Genomic DNA, 15,691 nt, shown 5'->3' with positions numbered 1-15,691 from the left:
ACTCCAGCTCTGCACATCGCCTATGTTCTTGAAAATTATCTGGACATAATATAATACAAAAGCTACATGTAAATGAAATAAATGTAAAAGTTAAATAAATATATAACTATAAAATGTATAACTAAAATTATTCTCATAATCAATGGGTGATGACATTTCCTTTTTTATTTTGAAAAACTTGATACCTCACAAACGACGTTGTCTAATGTTGATGACGTCAGGTGTGCGACTCCATCCATGCCTTCTTGCTGGTGTGTTTTGTAGAAGGATATGAGCTGAATGAGTTCCTCAGGCGCTGTATTTGTAGTTTTATAGTTATGCAGATTTATGGACGAAACGAGAGCGCGAGAGAGCCTTTGAAGGACGCATAGAAACAGGAAGGTGAGCTTCTTGTGTCACCTGCAGGCTCGTGTAATTCACGTCATGTGTCAGCTGTGTGCTTAGTTTGTGTATGAGAAATAAAACAGTTTAAATTTAAAGTGGGATTACAGCTGCTGTGCTCATAAATCATTCGCTATAATCATCCAAACATGGGCTCTACCTTCATACTGAAAGTCAGAACATCTCTAAAGTCATCGCAGCTCTTTTTCCTACATGGACGTCCAGCTTTCTCCACATTACAGCCTCCCTGGGTTCTCTCTGTGTGCAGCAGAGAGCCCAGCCTTACCCTGGGTGTCAGACGGACACACAGAAGCAGCAGTGGACAGACTGAGGGGCAGGGTGGGGTTAGAAACAGCATCATCAGAAGCGGTGAAGAGGATGGTACAGTGAATGGAGAAGGAAATAAGAGGTCTGCTCCCCGGCAGAGGATCCATAAATCTGTGTTTGCTGCTGGAACGGCAAAGAGGACGGCGGATATACTGAGGAGGAGGGCGCCTCTGGTCTGTGAGTATAAGGATGAAGAGGAGCCTGAACGTAGGTCAGCCAGGGGAGCAGGTGAGCATGCATCACCACCTCTCTTCAGATGTTCACAGCTCATGATGTGTTTGAATGACTATTTGGATGTTTTACAGGAAGGCTGCAGCCTCCTGAGCGACCGCTCCCTTCCAATGAGTGGAAGAAGCTGAAGGAGTCTCAGGGAAATCCACCTCGCTTTGAAATCCAAATGATGAAAGCTCTCTTCACCTCTGGGGGCGAGCTGGATGTTGCCAAGTAAGAGTTAAATGAAAGATTTAATTTGCCCTACGGTGATTAAACAGATACTGACTCTGGATGACTTCCAGTGGAGCTGTGAGGAACCTTAAAGGCATTTTAGATCAGTCGCTGTTCTAAAAGCTTCCTGAAAATCCTTCATTTAATCCAGAATGGTGCGGTGAGAGCATTAAAGGACTGAAAAAGCTCCATGTTACTTTCATTTAAAATCCTCCTCTTTAGGTCCCTGCTGACTTTTGTAGCCACGGAGACTGGCACACTGTCCTACGAGCTGCTACTGCGATACCTGACGCTGTGTGTGAGCAGTGGCCATGACGCTGAGGTGTTTGACGTCTATGACATCATGCGGGGAAGTTTCCCCTCTCTGGACACAGGAGCTTCCAGTCTTTTTATCAAAGCCTTCAGCCGGACGGCGAGGTGGAGGGAGGCTCTCAACATCCTGCAGGAGCTCAAGAAAGTAAGCAGTTTTTTTTAGGAGAAAATTAAACTTATGAAAAGTATTTCAGTGAGGAAAAAAATGCACTTTTAGTTTAGGCCAGAATTCATCACCTGTGTTTGTCATTTGCTAAGCGAAATATTAACCTAAAAGTTGTTTTTCTGAGGCTTAAAATTAATTTCTTACACTTTTTCACTCCTTTTTTTCCTGTTGTCCCCCCTTAGTTGCAGGATACCTCAGGGTTCTAAACTGGGACGCTTTCGCTTCCCTTGTGGTTAAAAGTATAACATCTCTTTTCATTGCTTTGCAGATAATCTACAGATCTGTTTGTCTATACAAACCAAGCAGCCATGCTTCTGTTCAGTTCTGATAAACTTATAAATGTTCAATCGTGGTTAGAGATAAACTTTCTCAACCTGAACAAACCTGAACCGGCTTGCTCGTAGGGGGTTGTATACTTTTCTGATTTTCTCTGTTTTCTTTGTGTTATTGTAGGGTCTTTACCTTAGAACGTAAAGCACCTTGATTCAAAGGTTGTTGTCACTTAGCACTATATAAACAAAATTATATTGAGTTGAACTTTGTCATCTGCAGATAACGATGGAAATTACGTGATATTAGTGAGGTAGTTTTATATATTTCACGTTGTTTCAAATGTGAGCGAGCTCACAGGTGAAGCTCGCTTTTCCTCCATAATCATCACCTGATTTTATTTACTAACAGACTTTTAGTCCATCACCACGCAACTACGGCGACGTCATTGCGGCGGCAATGCAGCACGGCGACACAAGCACTGCCTGGGCTCTTTATGATGAGCTAATCGACAATGGACTGAGTCCTCACCAGGAGACATGGGAGACTCTGTTTAAAGTGGCAGGGAAAAAGGAAGGAGAAGAGGGAACGAGTGCCATGTCACAGGCTGAACAGCAGGAGAGGCACCTGGGAATTCTGCTGCACATGAGGAACAACCAGATCTACCCTCAGCAGAGCCTCGCCAGCAGCATCAAGAGCTGGTTTGAGAGGTAGGACCGTGATAGGGAAGCGCATGCAAAACAAATCCTGTTTCTTAAAATGTGATTTTTTTCCCCTGCATTTATTTTCAATGTGACGTGTATTAAAGGCAAACCTCAACATGTTGAACATAATCACTCTAGTGTATATTCTCCTTGTGCTCCTTCCCAAAATCAGCCTGACAGGACAGGAATGGACAGGCAACTGGACGACCGCCACCCCGAAGTAATAAAAACCACTTCTGATGTATGTACGTACCTCCATTATGATAGTGTGTGTCATTTAAACATATATATGTATTCAGGGGAGTATGTAGGAGTTGTGGGTCTGAGCTGGAGTCCATCCAGCTGACTGCTGAGGAGTACCAGCAGCTTAAAGACAGAGTGATGACAGACATCATTGAGGGACAAGATGTTTTCACCAAGACGACTCCAGAGGTAAAACGCACACATACACACAGGGACCTTGAGCTTCAATTTATTATCATTTATTGTTATATTTAAGTAACAAACAAACAGCTGTAAACATAAAGAAGCCGCCCGAAAAAAGAACATTCAAACATCCTGTAAGAGGGAGATGAGATTTTTCTTTGTACACCCGCCACCACTAGGGGGAGTAGTGCTGCTGCCAGTTAGAGTGATTTAATGTGGGGGGGTGATCAGAGAGGCATTTTGTTTTGTTTGTGGTTGTTCCTTTCATATTCCACAAAGGTCTGTGTAGACTCTGTAAATAAGGCTGCAAAGATCGGTTAACCACTCCAGTATTTTTAATGCCATTATCTCAACCTGTGAATTAAGTATTCACGTAATTTAACATAAAGAGACACAAGTATGTTTTAAAAACTTAATACAAACCTAAATATTTTTTTTCTGTTTCCTTTCTTTACTTTTTTCTCTTTGTCTCCTTTGACCTGTTACGTTCCTCTTCCACCTCAGCTTTGCTGTTTTTGTTTCCTTTTGGTCACTTTACTCTTGCTACACTTTATCTTTGGGGCACAATGGTGTGTTTTTTGCAGTTGCGCACCTATAACACCTTATAAAACAGTTATATTGTTTTCATTTTACCACAGTTTCTAATTTAGATCTGCAACACTTCTGTTATGTTTGATAAATTATGATCCCCCATTGATGTTTTCTTTTTTCTAATTAAAAATAATAATAACAGTTCATTCATGTAGATGTTTGAAAACTAAAAGTAAAGTAAAATATTGAAACTAGATTTTTATGGCGCACTAGTTTCTCAGCTGTTTTCTTGCTGTCTTTTGCTAGATGGCGTCATTGTTACACCGGCTGGCACGTCCGAGCTGGCAGAGTCTGAGCTGGTCAAAAGAATAGATCTGTGTTTCAAGTTTTATAGACATTTTTAGGTGCAGTGAGGCAGCTGTTTGTCCCCCTGGTTCCAAGACTTTATTGATTATTTCCCTAAGCTGGGCTGTATGACTCTGATTTTTAATAGTTAACCACAGAGGACGATACAGTTCTGTTATCACCACATCCTTTGTGGTTTTCTGGCCTTTGCAGGCTGTTTTTTTTTTTTTTTTTATGTTAATGGGATAATATTATCAGAGACAGCCAGTCATCCGGAAGCTGTACTTTCAATTTATGATTTATAGATAAGAATTTCATTCGATTATGCAAAACTTAAATCACAGCAGTTTTTTCGGATTTATCCTGTAAATTTGGCCAAAATCAGACTCCAGACAATAAAAAATACATCGCAAAGGCCATTCTGCACCACAGAAGCAAGCACAAAGACCGTTAAAGTGAACATTTACGCTTAATGTGCAGGAAAAGCCAGGTGATTTTTGATCGGACCACAAATTAGGCCATACACTTTGCTCTAAAAATTACAAAAAAAAAGGAAAATAACAAAAAAACTTTTTTTTTCCAGTTTTAGACATGACATGAGGCATGTAATCACTGTTTGTGACTGGGAGGGGGCACATCCTGCCGCCTCAGTAGAATATCCCTCCTGGCTAACACCGAACAGAATGATAGCACCTGTCTTTTAGAGGCCAGTAGAAACACCTCATTCCCACTGATGCCAAACAGAATAAGAAGGGGACCAGGGGCCAGCGTCACATTGAGAATCCTGGACAGGGTATGGAAAACCTCTGTCCAAAACTGAACAAGACTGGGACAAGACCAGTACATGTGGATCAGTGAGGCTTCAGCAGTTTTGCATCTGTCACAATATGGAGAGATTTCAGGATAGATACGAGATAATCTGGATTTTGAGAAGTGGGCTCTGTGCATCACTATGAATTGAATTAAACAATGACTTGCACATAGAACTGTCTTTCTTTAAGTAGGCTTCAGGGATAGTTCTCTAGGCTTTGCTTCAGTTAGATGACCCCACACTGCTTTAATAATCTTGAGGTCCAACCTCCTTGGAGGCCAATCCATGACTGATACTGTTTCATTGTCTTTTTCCAGGTATGCTTTTACTGGATTTTTAGTGTGTTTGCATTCATTGCAATGCTTAAAAACGAAGCTCTTGCCAATCGAACACTTTCCAGATAGTATTGCCAGTGAATCAAAATTTCATGGTACTTTACTGCATAATTTCATCAGTTTTGCTATAATGCAGCACCAAATTATGATGGAGCCTCCACCAGCTTTTACTCACTGTTGCTTTCTCTATAATAAGAAGTGCCCCAAGACTTGTGCACAGTACTTTAGGCCAGGCGAGGGACAAAAGTTGCATGAGATTGCATTGCGCAAAAAAAAAAAAAACAACTAATTTTTATCAGATGTAGGCTCATATGAAAATGACCCAAGTTAGAACACAAAAGATCAGATTCCATGTGGTTTGCGCTGTTCATGCTGTTGTGAAAAACCAGATATGAGTCACATGTAAGCCAGAAATATCATATGTGGGCTACTTTTGTCTGCAGAGTGAACTAGAGATTAAAGAAGATGATTTAAACGACTGTGAGCCGGCAGTGAGCTTCACTGAGACCCAGCCAGCACCTCTAAAGTTCACTAATTAACATATTATATGTTGTTTGCTTAAATTGTGCAGAAGCTGAACTATTTGCAGTGCAACAACCAGTTTGCACACAGACTTTTTTACTACCAATTCATGTTCATGGAATACATGCAGAATGAGATTTGTCTTGCTGGATAAGCAAGGCAAGAGGCAGGGTACATGCTGGACGTGTCGCCAGTCTGCTGCAGGGCTAGCACAGAGACACACTCACATTCACATTTACACCTATGGGCAATTACTGTGTACCCTGCCTCTAGCCATATGGCTGCTGGGATAGGCTCCAGCCCACTGGTGACCATGAATTGGATGGCTGACAAAGGCCTTCTGTACAAAAGTAAGTCATGTGAGTTGGCCACAAGGTCAGTCTTCCTCTTTATTTCAGTGGAAGTTGCGAAGATGATTTACTTATTTACACAGCTAATTAAGTTTACTTTAACTAATTGATTAAATTGAATAAACAGGAAAATAACAGAGGTTGTGGTTTTTGCAAACACCCACCCAATTCAGAGCAAGGTGATTTAACTATTTAAAACTTCCACTCAATTTTCACATGAACTAAACAAATGAAGGGTGTATTTGCGAGCTTCAGAGGAGATAGGTGGACTTCGTTACCTGTGAACGTAGCCTGCGTGGACATTTCCTCGCTGTCTTTGTGCTTGTAGCTTGATGTTGTGTATGTGCGTGAGTTTCTTGGCAACAAAGTAAATGATCCCGTTTCCCATGAATTTATTTGTTTAAGGGGAATGTTTGGCTTTTGTTCTGCTTCGTGAATTTTCCAAGTAATATGAAATGAAAATGAGATCATTTACATGCGTTCAGCTGGATTCTTTATGTGACTGCAAATATGTAGACAGACAGCAGCAGACACAGACAGCAGTGCACTTACAAACAAGCTTAAAACGCTGAATTATGGCTGTGTTGTAAGAGCCTTATTTGCTGTGCATGCATATGTGCAGCATCTGTGTCGAGAGCCAAGGTACAAGCTTTTCATTGGATTGGAATGTACTCCTTTTTTAATAATGCAATTAAAGTGAACATAAAATGAAGTTTATTTAAAAAAAACAACTGGGCAACACCGGCAATGTGTGGTTAATAATATGACATATTTAAATTATTAAAATAGGGCTCGCTTTGCACATGTTCTTGTGTCTTTTTCTGGCTCAGTTATAGTTGGTTCAATTAAGGGAATTTCCAGCATGCGGACGGCCATGTGAACGTAGCCCACAGCTACCTCCTGCTGAGCAGACAGACAGTTTAAATGAGCTTTGTTAATTCCCCATTTAAGGCAGTTTATTTCAAGTGCAAACAGAGTGCTTCAGAGGAGAGTTAAGCAACTCGTGAAGGAAGGAAAAGGGATAGAAGAAGGGCATCAGCACAAAGGGGAAGAAAGGCGGCAGTTTGTTTCGGTCTTTGTTTTTTTCACTAGTTATCACCAAACAAAGTGTCTGTTTACTTTTCAAATAGCACTCATATATGTTTAGATAGCAGAGGTCAAAGATTCACTATTAAAACAGAGAATGCAACAACACATCCTTTTATCCACAAAGAGAGTCGCTGTGAATAAACTCACAATGCACTAATCCTGTTTTTAATTAAAAAAAATATTAACATTAGCACGATTTTAATGCAGAGCCTCGCTGTAGGAGCAATTTTTGGTTTGCTCATTTGTGTTTAAGCTTCTGGCCACCACTCAGTTATGAATTTGACATGTATTGAGCCTAAAGTCAGACTTTTCAGTGTAACGGAGGTGGGTCTCTTTTAACCTGGTGAGATCACCACATTAGCTTATTCTGATTACATAAGCTGGTGCAGAACAGGGTTTTTTTTAGTGATTAATGGAACATGATAATATTAACCTAGTACTAACTCTTTCTAGTGCCCCTTTTGCATTTAGAACTGTGTGAATTCTCCCTATTTCCACAACAGGGTCGCACAGAGGATGCAGATTTGTCAGCTTTACATCCAGCTTTAATATTCAAGTAGGCTGTGGTGTTTAAATAGTGCTCAGATGGAACTAAGGGGCCAAAATTGTGTTGAGAAAATATCCCCCAAATCATTACACTACAACCACTGGCCTAAACCTTTGACACAAGGCAGGATGGATCCATGCTTTCATGTTGTTCGTGCCCTATTTTGATCCTACTGTTGGAAATCTAGACTTATCGGAACAGGGAATGTTTTTCCAGTCTTCTGTTGTCCAGTTTTGGTGAGCCTTTGTTTATTTTAGCCTCAGCTTCCTGCTGTTTGCTGACAGAAGTTGCATCTGGTGTGATCTTCTGCTGCCGCAGCCCTTCTGCTTCAAGGTTTGACATGCTGTGGATTCAGAGAAGCTCTTCTGCATTCCTTGGTTGTCATGAATGTTTTTTTTTTCAGTTCCCGCTGTTTCCTATCAACAGTCTGCTCATTTTGACCTCTGACCCCTGGCATTAAAAAGTCATTTTTATCCAGAGAGCTGCAGCTTACTGGATATTTTCTCTTTTTCGGATCATTCTCTGTAAACCCTCGAGATGATTGTGTGGGAAAATCCCAGCAGATCTGCAGTTTCTGAAATACTCAGATCGCGCCGTCTGGCACTTACAGTGGCTTGTAAAAATATACAAACACTGTCCATCTAATCTGACTGAGCTGGAGCTGTTTTGCAAAGAAGAATGGGCAAGAATTTCAGTCTCTAGATGTGCAAAGCTGGTAGAGACATACCCTAAAAGTCTGGCAGCTGTAATTGCAGCAAAAGGTGGTTCTACAAAGTGTTGACTCACTTGTGGAAAAGTTCAAGGGGGCCGAATACTTTTGCAAGCCACTGTACAGTCACGTCACCTTCACAGTCACTTAAATCACCTTTCTTCCTCATTCTGATGATTTGAATTTCTTGAACATCTCGGCCCTTTCTACATCCCCAAAAGCAATGAGTATCTTATGATTGTCAGGTTAGATATTTGTGTTAACAAGCAGTTGAACCGCTGTACCTACAAAAAAAAAAAAAATACTAGCAGATGAGCGTATATACGAGGATGCGGTTTTTGTTTCTGTTTTCTGGCGCAGCTACTTGTCCAAGCTTCAGCCACCAAATCAAGAGCGGAAGCTTGAAAATTCCAAATTTTCCCACAGCAGTATCTTCTGCTTTTTAAATTAACTCAATTTCAGTTCGCTAGTGCAAATTTTTCACATTAATATATTTTTTAAAAAAGCAGGAAATTAGACATAATAGAATACAGTTTCTGTTCTCTACTTGACCAAAATTTTGATAAAGTGTTGTGGCTATAGTACGCTTTAACATAATGCGAAATAGCACAGTCTAGGCTGTGTTTTATGAAAAAGCAGATTTTTGCTTCGTGCAGGAGCACATCATCATTAGTACTCATATAGGATTTCAACTACTGAACAATTCAATGCCTCCTTTGTTGCTTTTGTTGGTTCATGGCTCTACGGTCTGGACTTTTACTGCAGAGCTGTGCTGCTGGACTGTGCAGAATGTGGCTGCAGCACAGTGGCTGGCTGAAAAACGCAGTCAACATAAACCGGCTCTTTTAATCTTAAATATTTATTTGGTGCTTAAGCAGATGGAAAATGTAGACTCCAATCAAAATGTAAAGGGGGAAATGATGACAAGTGTCAGAAGTGAGATAACTGAGAAGTGAGATGAACTAAACTCAGCAGGAATTTTTTTTTAAATAGTGTTTGAGCTGAAATTGATAGTTAATTATGTGCACATGACACAGCTCAGTGGGAATGTTGTTGGATATGTTTACAGAACCCTACTGTGCTTTGTGTAATAAAGGTGGTACTTAAGTGATACTATAAGCTTATGCATTTGTATGAGTGTGTGTGTGTAGTCGTGTAATCCACAGCAGCACAGTGAGCTGGTTTCACATATCAGCTCTGGAAAGTCCCTGGATAATTATGCTGGACTTTGTCTTTCTCTTTTCTTCTCCTCGTATTCTTTGCTCGTCTGCGGCTTTCGTTTATTGTCTTTCTTCCTTTTCTTCTTAATCAAACATCGCTGCAGAATGAATTAGTGAGTATGACTGGTGTGTTTAGGCAGTCAAAATTAATAAGAGCATAAATAAGAGCATGTGGCAGTTTAAAAAAAAAAAATCTAGATCATGACATTAAAGACACTCATTTTAATGTGCGTTCATGATACTGTGGATGCAATCACGATTCACTCCAGGGGAATTCACAGCAGCCTATTTCCATATTGCTGTTGGTGATAACTGAAAGCACTGACAGGTTCCCATGCAGGTTCAAAGCAGCTTTCCTGTTATGGCACAAAGCTGCCTGAGAGTTTTTACAAGTTTTGACCTGAGTGGTGCATAAAAATCATAAAATGTGGTGTGAAATTTATGAGAAATGCAAATTGAACAAATTCTGCATAGATGGAGCTTTTTACCTCCTCTGCGGTCTGCATGTTTTGGGTGTTATGAAAACAGTTGCAGATGTCCTTAGATTTCTGTGTAGTAAAGATAAGGGCTCACATATTAGTCTGACTAGTCTGAGGCAGCTTAAAAGGTAAAAACAAAACACGGTTATCTATTATTGATAAGCATTATTTGAATATGCTATTAAACTTTATGTTAACACAGAGGACTAGCTGGCACTCTGCCATCTGCCTGCTGGGAAGGAAAGTCCAGCTTGATTTATTACTGGCAGTCCTTTGATCAGTTGGTGAGAAAATCAGCCAACCATCAGCTCACAGGTGGAGCTCAGATGCGCTCTTTGACTCAGTAGCAAACTAACCATCTATGATGTTGATAGAAACCTCAGCAGATGTTTTCTGCACATTAACCGTGCTCTCGGGTCAAATTATCAATCGGAAACACTATGCTTTTTGCTGAACATAACATAGGCTTTACATAAACAATGGATGCAGCTACTGCAATGTCATCCACTTGTTTGTGAAGCTTTTTGGCTCCTGTGTTGTTGTTGTTGTTTTGGAGCCAGAATTGCTCATGCTTGATGAAGAGGTTACCGGCTAATTCTTGCAAACCTGCCACAAACTGTATGGGTGCAGGACACAGTTAGCTGCTAATTAGTTCAACTTAATAAAATATTAGAAATTAAATACTCTCGGATGATCTTTAAGTACAAATGGGCCGATGTTGGCTGCTTTTAGATGATCCCACACTGCTGTTTCATTGTGTTTTTCCTATCCAGGTGTGCTTTTACTGCACTGATAGTGCACTTGGGATCATTGTCATGCTGGGAACTCAAGCTAATGCTAATCAGATAACTTACACATAATTCTGCATGGTGGATTATAATCTCAGGGTACTTTTTTACATCATAATTTCATCAGTTTTGAAAAGATGCCTAACACCACTGCCTGAAATACCACTAAACCCCAATAGAGCCTCCACCATGTTTTACAGATGGCTGTAGACACTCGCTGTTGTACTTCTCTGATTTTCAGTGCTGTTTTTGTGAACAATTAAGTTAGATGCCTTTTGTGTCGTACCTGTTGTACCTTCATGGATCACTGTCTTTATAAAAACTCCTCACTGACTGTTATTTCCCTACATATCGCTCTCTTTACATATAATAATTCTCCTTTCTCTCTGTTTGTGTGTCTGTTCAGGAGCTGCAGCGGTTCAAGTTGTTTGTGAAGAGGAAGCCAGCCTTTGATGTGGTTGTAGATGGGCTTAATGTTGCAAATAGCAACAAGGACAAAAGCAAGCAGTCAGAGACAGTAAGAATATGCACAGGTGTACATGCATTAAAAGTGTGAGATGCACATTTACCCACAGGGCAGACCCTGTGTGTAAATCCGCACTCACTCACACATAGTTACACAGTCTTGATTTTAGTGGTTTCTTCCTACATGCATATCTGTCCAACTCAGGGGCTTTTCTGCCAGTCACAGAATGAGTAAACCTGCAGTGTGTGTGTGTGTGTGTGTGTGTGTGTGTGTGTGTGTGTGTGTGTGTGTTTTTTTTTTTAAAGCATGCATGTGGGAGATGCACGTAAAACTGCCCAGTACCTGATTTTAACAGTAATGAGAGTACTTGTCAGCCTGCCTACATGTGTCTGTCAGGATGTGAGTGTGTGATGGCTTATTCTGCCCCAATTTTCTCACATATGTGGCTGCAAGACAAAGGAAAGTACAGACTGATGAGCCTATTTCCCTATCTAGTCATATAGTTTGTGGGAAAGTTAAATAATTTATGAAAATAAATGCAAAAGAGATCGAAATTTACATCAAGCTTATTATTCAAAGGAAACTGGAGGACAGCCGTACTGCTTCAATATGAATTACCTGCTGAATTCACTATTCGGAGTTCTGGGTGACTGCTTACATGCTATCAGCTCACTGAGATGAAACAAGCTGAATGGCTGCAAATAGATAAACAGTGCATTGTGTATTTGCAGCTTGAACATCAGAAACTGTTTTATAAACAACATTTTTCACACATAGTTTTGAGAGACATTGCTGACAGTGAAGCTGAGATAAGAAACACTGGAAACGTTGGAAACGTCGTTAAATATTTTGAGCAGCCTGCAGCTTTGGCTGCTCTTTCCCGACTGCAAATATCAACAAATATTTACAAAGAAACGGCTTATTTAGACTTGTGAGGTTGATCTTTGTAGAGACCGCAGCGTAACCTGCTCAAGTACCCGACAGCATTGCCAGCATTAATGTTTGTGTTAATTATGTGTTAATTTATTTGTAGTTATGTCCTGGTTTTTTGTATACAGTGTCAGCCAATATAGATGCAAATAAAAGGCCAGGACTTTTTTATGATGTGGATTTAATGCAGAAGTATGAATCTCCTGTAAAGGGGTGACATTGCGATCAACTCTACTGGTACCATATTTATAGGCTAACAGAAATGAAATGAAACTAAAGAAATTTCCTATGTAGTTTTATTTTGTTGCAGTTTTCATTTTTCATGTTCTCATTTTATTGCTATTGTAAGACGAGCACGTGCAAGGCGAGTTGCAGATAAAAGTTTAAAAATGTTCCAGTGAAATCAGAGAATGTGGCTTCATAGTTTTCCATTTGTAGGCAGAAAACTATTCAATTGAAGTTAATTGTGTTAACTATAATTAACTTGGGAGTAGACGACTCTGAGTGTCGAAACATTTAAAAGAGCAAATAAAACCCTAAATTGGCATTTCAGCCAGTGCGTTCCTGTTTTTTACAGTCTGGTTATCTAAAGCTTGCTCAGCCATGACTAGTCAGTGCTACTCAGACTAGAAATAGAAACTATAAAGCTTCCAGTAACAAAGCATCTTGTCCGTTGGCTGCCAGTTCTTTAGATGTCTGTTTGTAGAGCTTAAAGAAGTAAACATTACTGCAGTACACAGACATTTTACTTCATTTTTATTGAGGCAATAAGCCTATGTAGGCCCACACATAGGAAAATAAATACATAAATTATACATATGTAAAAATGTATGAGTATGCACATCCAAATGTATGTAATTTTTATATTGTATGTCTTTAATGACTCTTCCTGGACCTACACGTCCTTTCAGTTTAGTAATTATTTTTATTAATTAATGTTCTCGTTTTGAAAGTGAATATAAAGAAAGGCATATATTTGTGTGTTTCAGCTGCTGCTGGTGTTGTCAGAGCTCGTCGACCGTCAGGGCCTGACTGTCCTGGTGCTGGGAAGGAAACACATGCTGCGACCCTCCAGATCCTGGGACAGGCACAACATGAACCTCATCCAGCAGAAGGCCCACTGTTTCTTTACCGACAATATGTGAGCATCTTATGATAATAATAATGATAAGGATAATATAAAAAGAACAGCATGAAATATGTTCCATTGGATAGACAAGAAACCAGTACTGGGAATGTTCCTGTTTACTAGTTACTCTGTAAAACGGTAATCAGTAACTATTTTTACTGCTTCATGAAAGTAATCGGTTGCATAATCTGTTTGTTTCACTGGAGCGCTACCTTCAGCGTGCGCTAGGTGGTTAGCAGCCGGGATGAAAACAGTCGATTGCTCCTTCTGGTTTGGGGGGGAGAGTTTGTGCCTCAAATGAGTTGAGGTGTCTCGGGATCTTTATTCACAATGATGCGAAGGTGGATTATAAGGTCGGCTGGCAGATGTAGAGTCAGCAGAAATGTGGGCATTGTGTCAGACTGTCAGGGTAGAAGGAGAGAGGAAGTTTTATCCCTACAATGCCTGCCAGGCTTGGAGATCAGAGGGAAGCCTGGAGTAGTGCTGCTGCTCCTTTGTGTTAATAGGAACCAGTTGAGGTGGAGGTTTTTTTCCAGCACATCCAACTGGAAGGATATCCAGACCTGGGAAGATCCCAGGAGGATCTGGAAAGCATTGCTGGGGAAACAGACAATTGTTGTATGATGGAAAATTGTTTTAAAAAACATCTTTACGGACTGTAGATGTTTCATTAGCTTTCCTTTGTCATGTTAGAGCAACATTGCATATTTAGCACTGAGAGTTGTTGCTTTCGGCTGGTCTCAGACTCGCTAGTAGCAAGATTCACTGATTCACACACAGATGTAGAAATGGCTCCTTGAATACCATCTTCTCAAACTATCTTGCTGACCTTCTTTGTCCTGGAATAGGCCAAAGTGGGACATTCCTGCATGGTGAATAGATGCAGACCAACAGAATTTTTACATTTAAGCTTAAGGGATGCCTGTCTTGGATTGAAGACATTGTCTCAACAAGCACTGTGCAAACCTACAATGCAATCTGTATATACAGCCACAGCTTGTGGCTGTATATACATAAATGCATCATCCTGAGTCTCCTCCTCGGTATCCTGAGGCTGAGATGGTTTGGACATGTGCAGAGGAGGGATAGAGGCTATTCTATACAAAGGAAGTTAAGATGAAGCTGCCACGCAGGAGGAAAAGAGGAAGACCACAGAGAAAATTCATGATTGTAATGAAGGAGGACATACAGAGGGTTGGTGTGATAGAAGAGGGTGTTATCGGTAGGGTGAGCTAGAGGAAAGTCATCTGCTGTGGCGATCCCTAAAGGGTGCAGCTGTAAATATAAATAGGTTGTGTTAGAGACAGGGTGAGAAGCTGGGTCATTTGGGAGGGGCTCAGAGTAGACTCTGGAGAGAATTCAGCAGTGGTGGTTCAGCATTTGACTAGGATGGCTCATAGATGAGATGTTTTGGGCCTGTCCCAGTGGGAGGAGACCTCAGGGCACAACCAGCTCACTCTGGAGAGATTAAATCTGTTGGCTGGGTTGATAACACCTTGGTGTCCCTCCAAAAGAGATGGAGGAGGTGGCTGAAGAGAGGGAGCCCTGGGTTACTATTCTTGACCCGAATAAGCAGCAGAAAATGGATAAATGTAATGTAACACCTTAGAAATGTATTTGTTTTGTGATGTGTTTATGTTGATGTAATACCTGCCTGTTTAAAAGGCAGCACACAAGCAAAAAAAAAAAAAGAAAAAAGAAAAAAAAGATGTCATTAAAAATCATCCAGATCAAAAGATCCTCTTTAAATGTGTTTGTGGGTGCTGCAACACAATCTGGGTGGCTGACATATACAGGAAACCATAACACAGACTATGAATTCAGATGTAGAGCTCTGCTTATTTTCTGCATTTTGTGCTTTTCAGTTCAGAGGATGACCCCTTCCTGTTGTACGCTACTTTGCACTCTGGGAACCACTGTCGGTTTGTGAGCAGGGACCTGATGAGGGATCACAAGGCCTGCCTGCCAGATGGAGCCACCAGGCGGCTCTTCTTCAAGTGGCAGAGAGGGCACCAGCTGGTGGTGGACGGGCACGTCACAGCGGGCAGGAGGGTCCGATTTCAGGTGGAGAATGAGACCATGAGAAGAGAGGGTCAAAGCTCAAAGAAGGAAGCATCACAAAATTAACTCTGTTTTCATTTGTGTGTTTTCCCAGAGTATTCCCAGCTATGACACCATTGTCCAAACCTCAGGAAGAAACTCATGGCACATCCCTTATGATGACACAGAGGACAGGAGCACCTATGAAGTACCACAACACTGGCTGTGTCTCAACAAAAAGCTCTGAAGACTGTCTTTTTTTACAGTTTGGAATATAAAAAAAATGCTGGTACTGAAGACTTTTAATAAAACTGTGGGCCTGTAAATAAACATTTATCGTCACTGCAGTGTCTGTACTGTTTTAATCATA

At 40.7% G+C, this 15,691-nt stretch overlaps 1 protein-coding gene across 1 annotated transcript; it reads left to right on the top strand.

The window, feature by feature from the left end:
- Positions 1-221: 221 nt before the first annotated feature.
- On the top strand, positions 222-15,656 carry prorp (protein only RNase P catalytic subunit). The gene is made up of 10 exons (XM_006799354.3): positions 222-936; positions 1,014-1,152; positions 1,375-1,609; positions 2,312-2,610; positions 2,777-2,824; positions 2,904-3,036; positions 11,163-11,273; positions 13,142-13,293; positions 15,147-15,345; positions 15,437-15,656. Exons 1-10 carry the CDS (start codon positions 531-533, stop codon positions 15,566-15,568), a joined length of 1,854 nt encoding a protein of 617 aa, XP_006799417.2. The 5' UTR covers positions 222-530; the 3' UTR covers positions 15,569-15,656.
- Positions 15,657-15,691: the final 35 nt, after the last annotated feature.

This window comes from Neolamprologus brichardi, chromosome 19, assembly GCF_056152115.1.
Source record: "Neolamprologus brichardi isolate AB-2024 chromosome 19, ASM5615211v1, whole genome shotgun sequence".
NCBI classification, from domain to species: Eukaryota; Metazoa; Chordata; class Actinopteri; order Cichliformes; family Cichlidae; genus Neolamprologus; species Neolamprologus brichardi.
Note: the sequence above shows the minus strand (reverse complement) of the source record. Positions and strands in the feature narration are given on the sequence as shown.

What these genes read in the sequence shown, in the direction of transcription:
- prorp (XM_006799354.3), top strand. Translation starts at nt 531, where the DNA reads ATGGGCTCTACCTTCATACTGAAAGTCAGAACATCTCTAAAGTCATCG. An exon ending in TCCTGCAGGAGCTCAAGAAA is followed by an intron (nt 1,610 to 2,311) that starts GTAAGCAGTTTT and finishes ATTTACTAACAG; the next exon opens with ACTTTTAGTCCATCACCACG. An exon ending in ATCAAGAGCTGGTTTGAGAG is followed by an intron (nt 2,611 to 2,776) that starts GTAGGACCGTGA and finishes TCCCAAAATCAG; the next exon opens with CCTGACAGGACAGGAATGGA.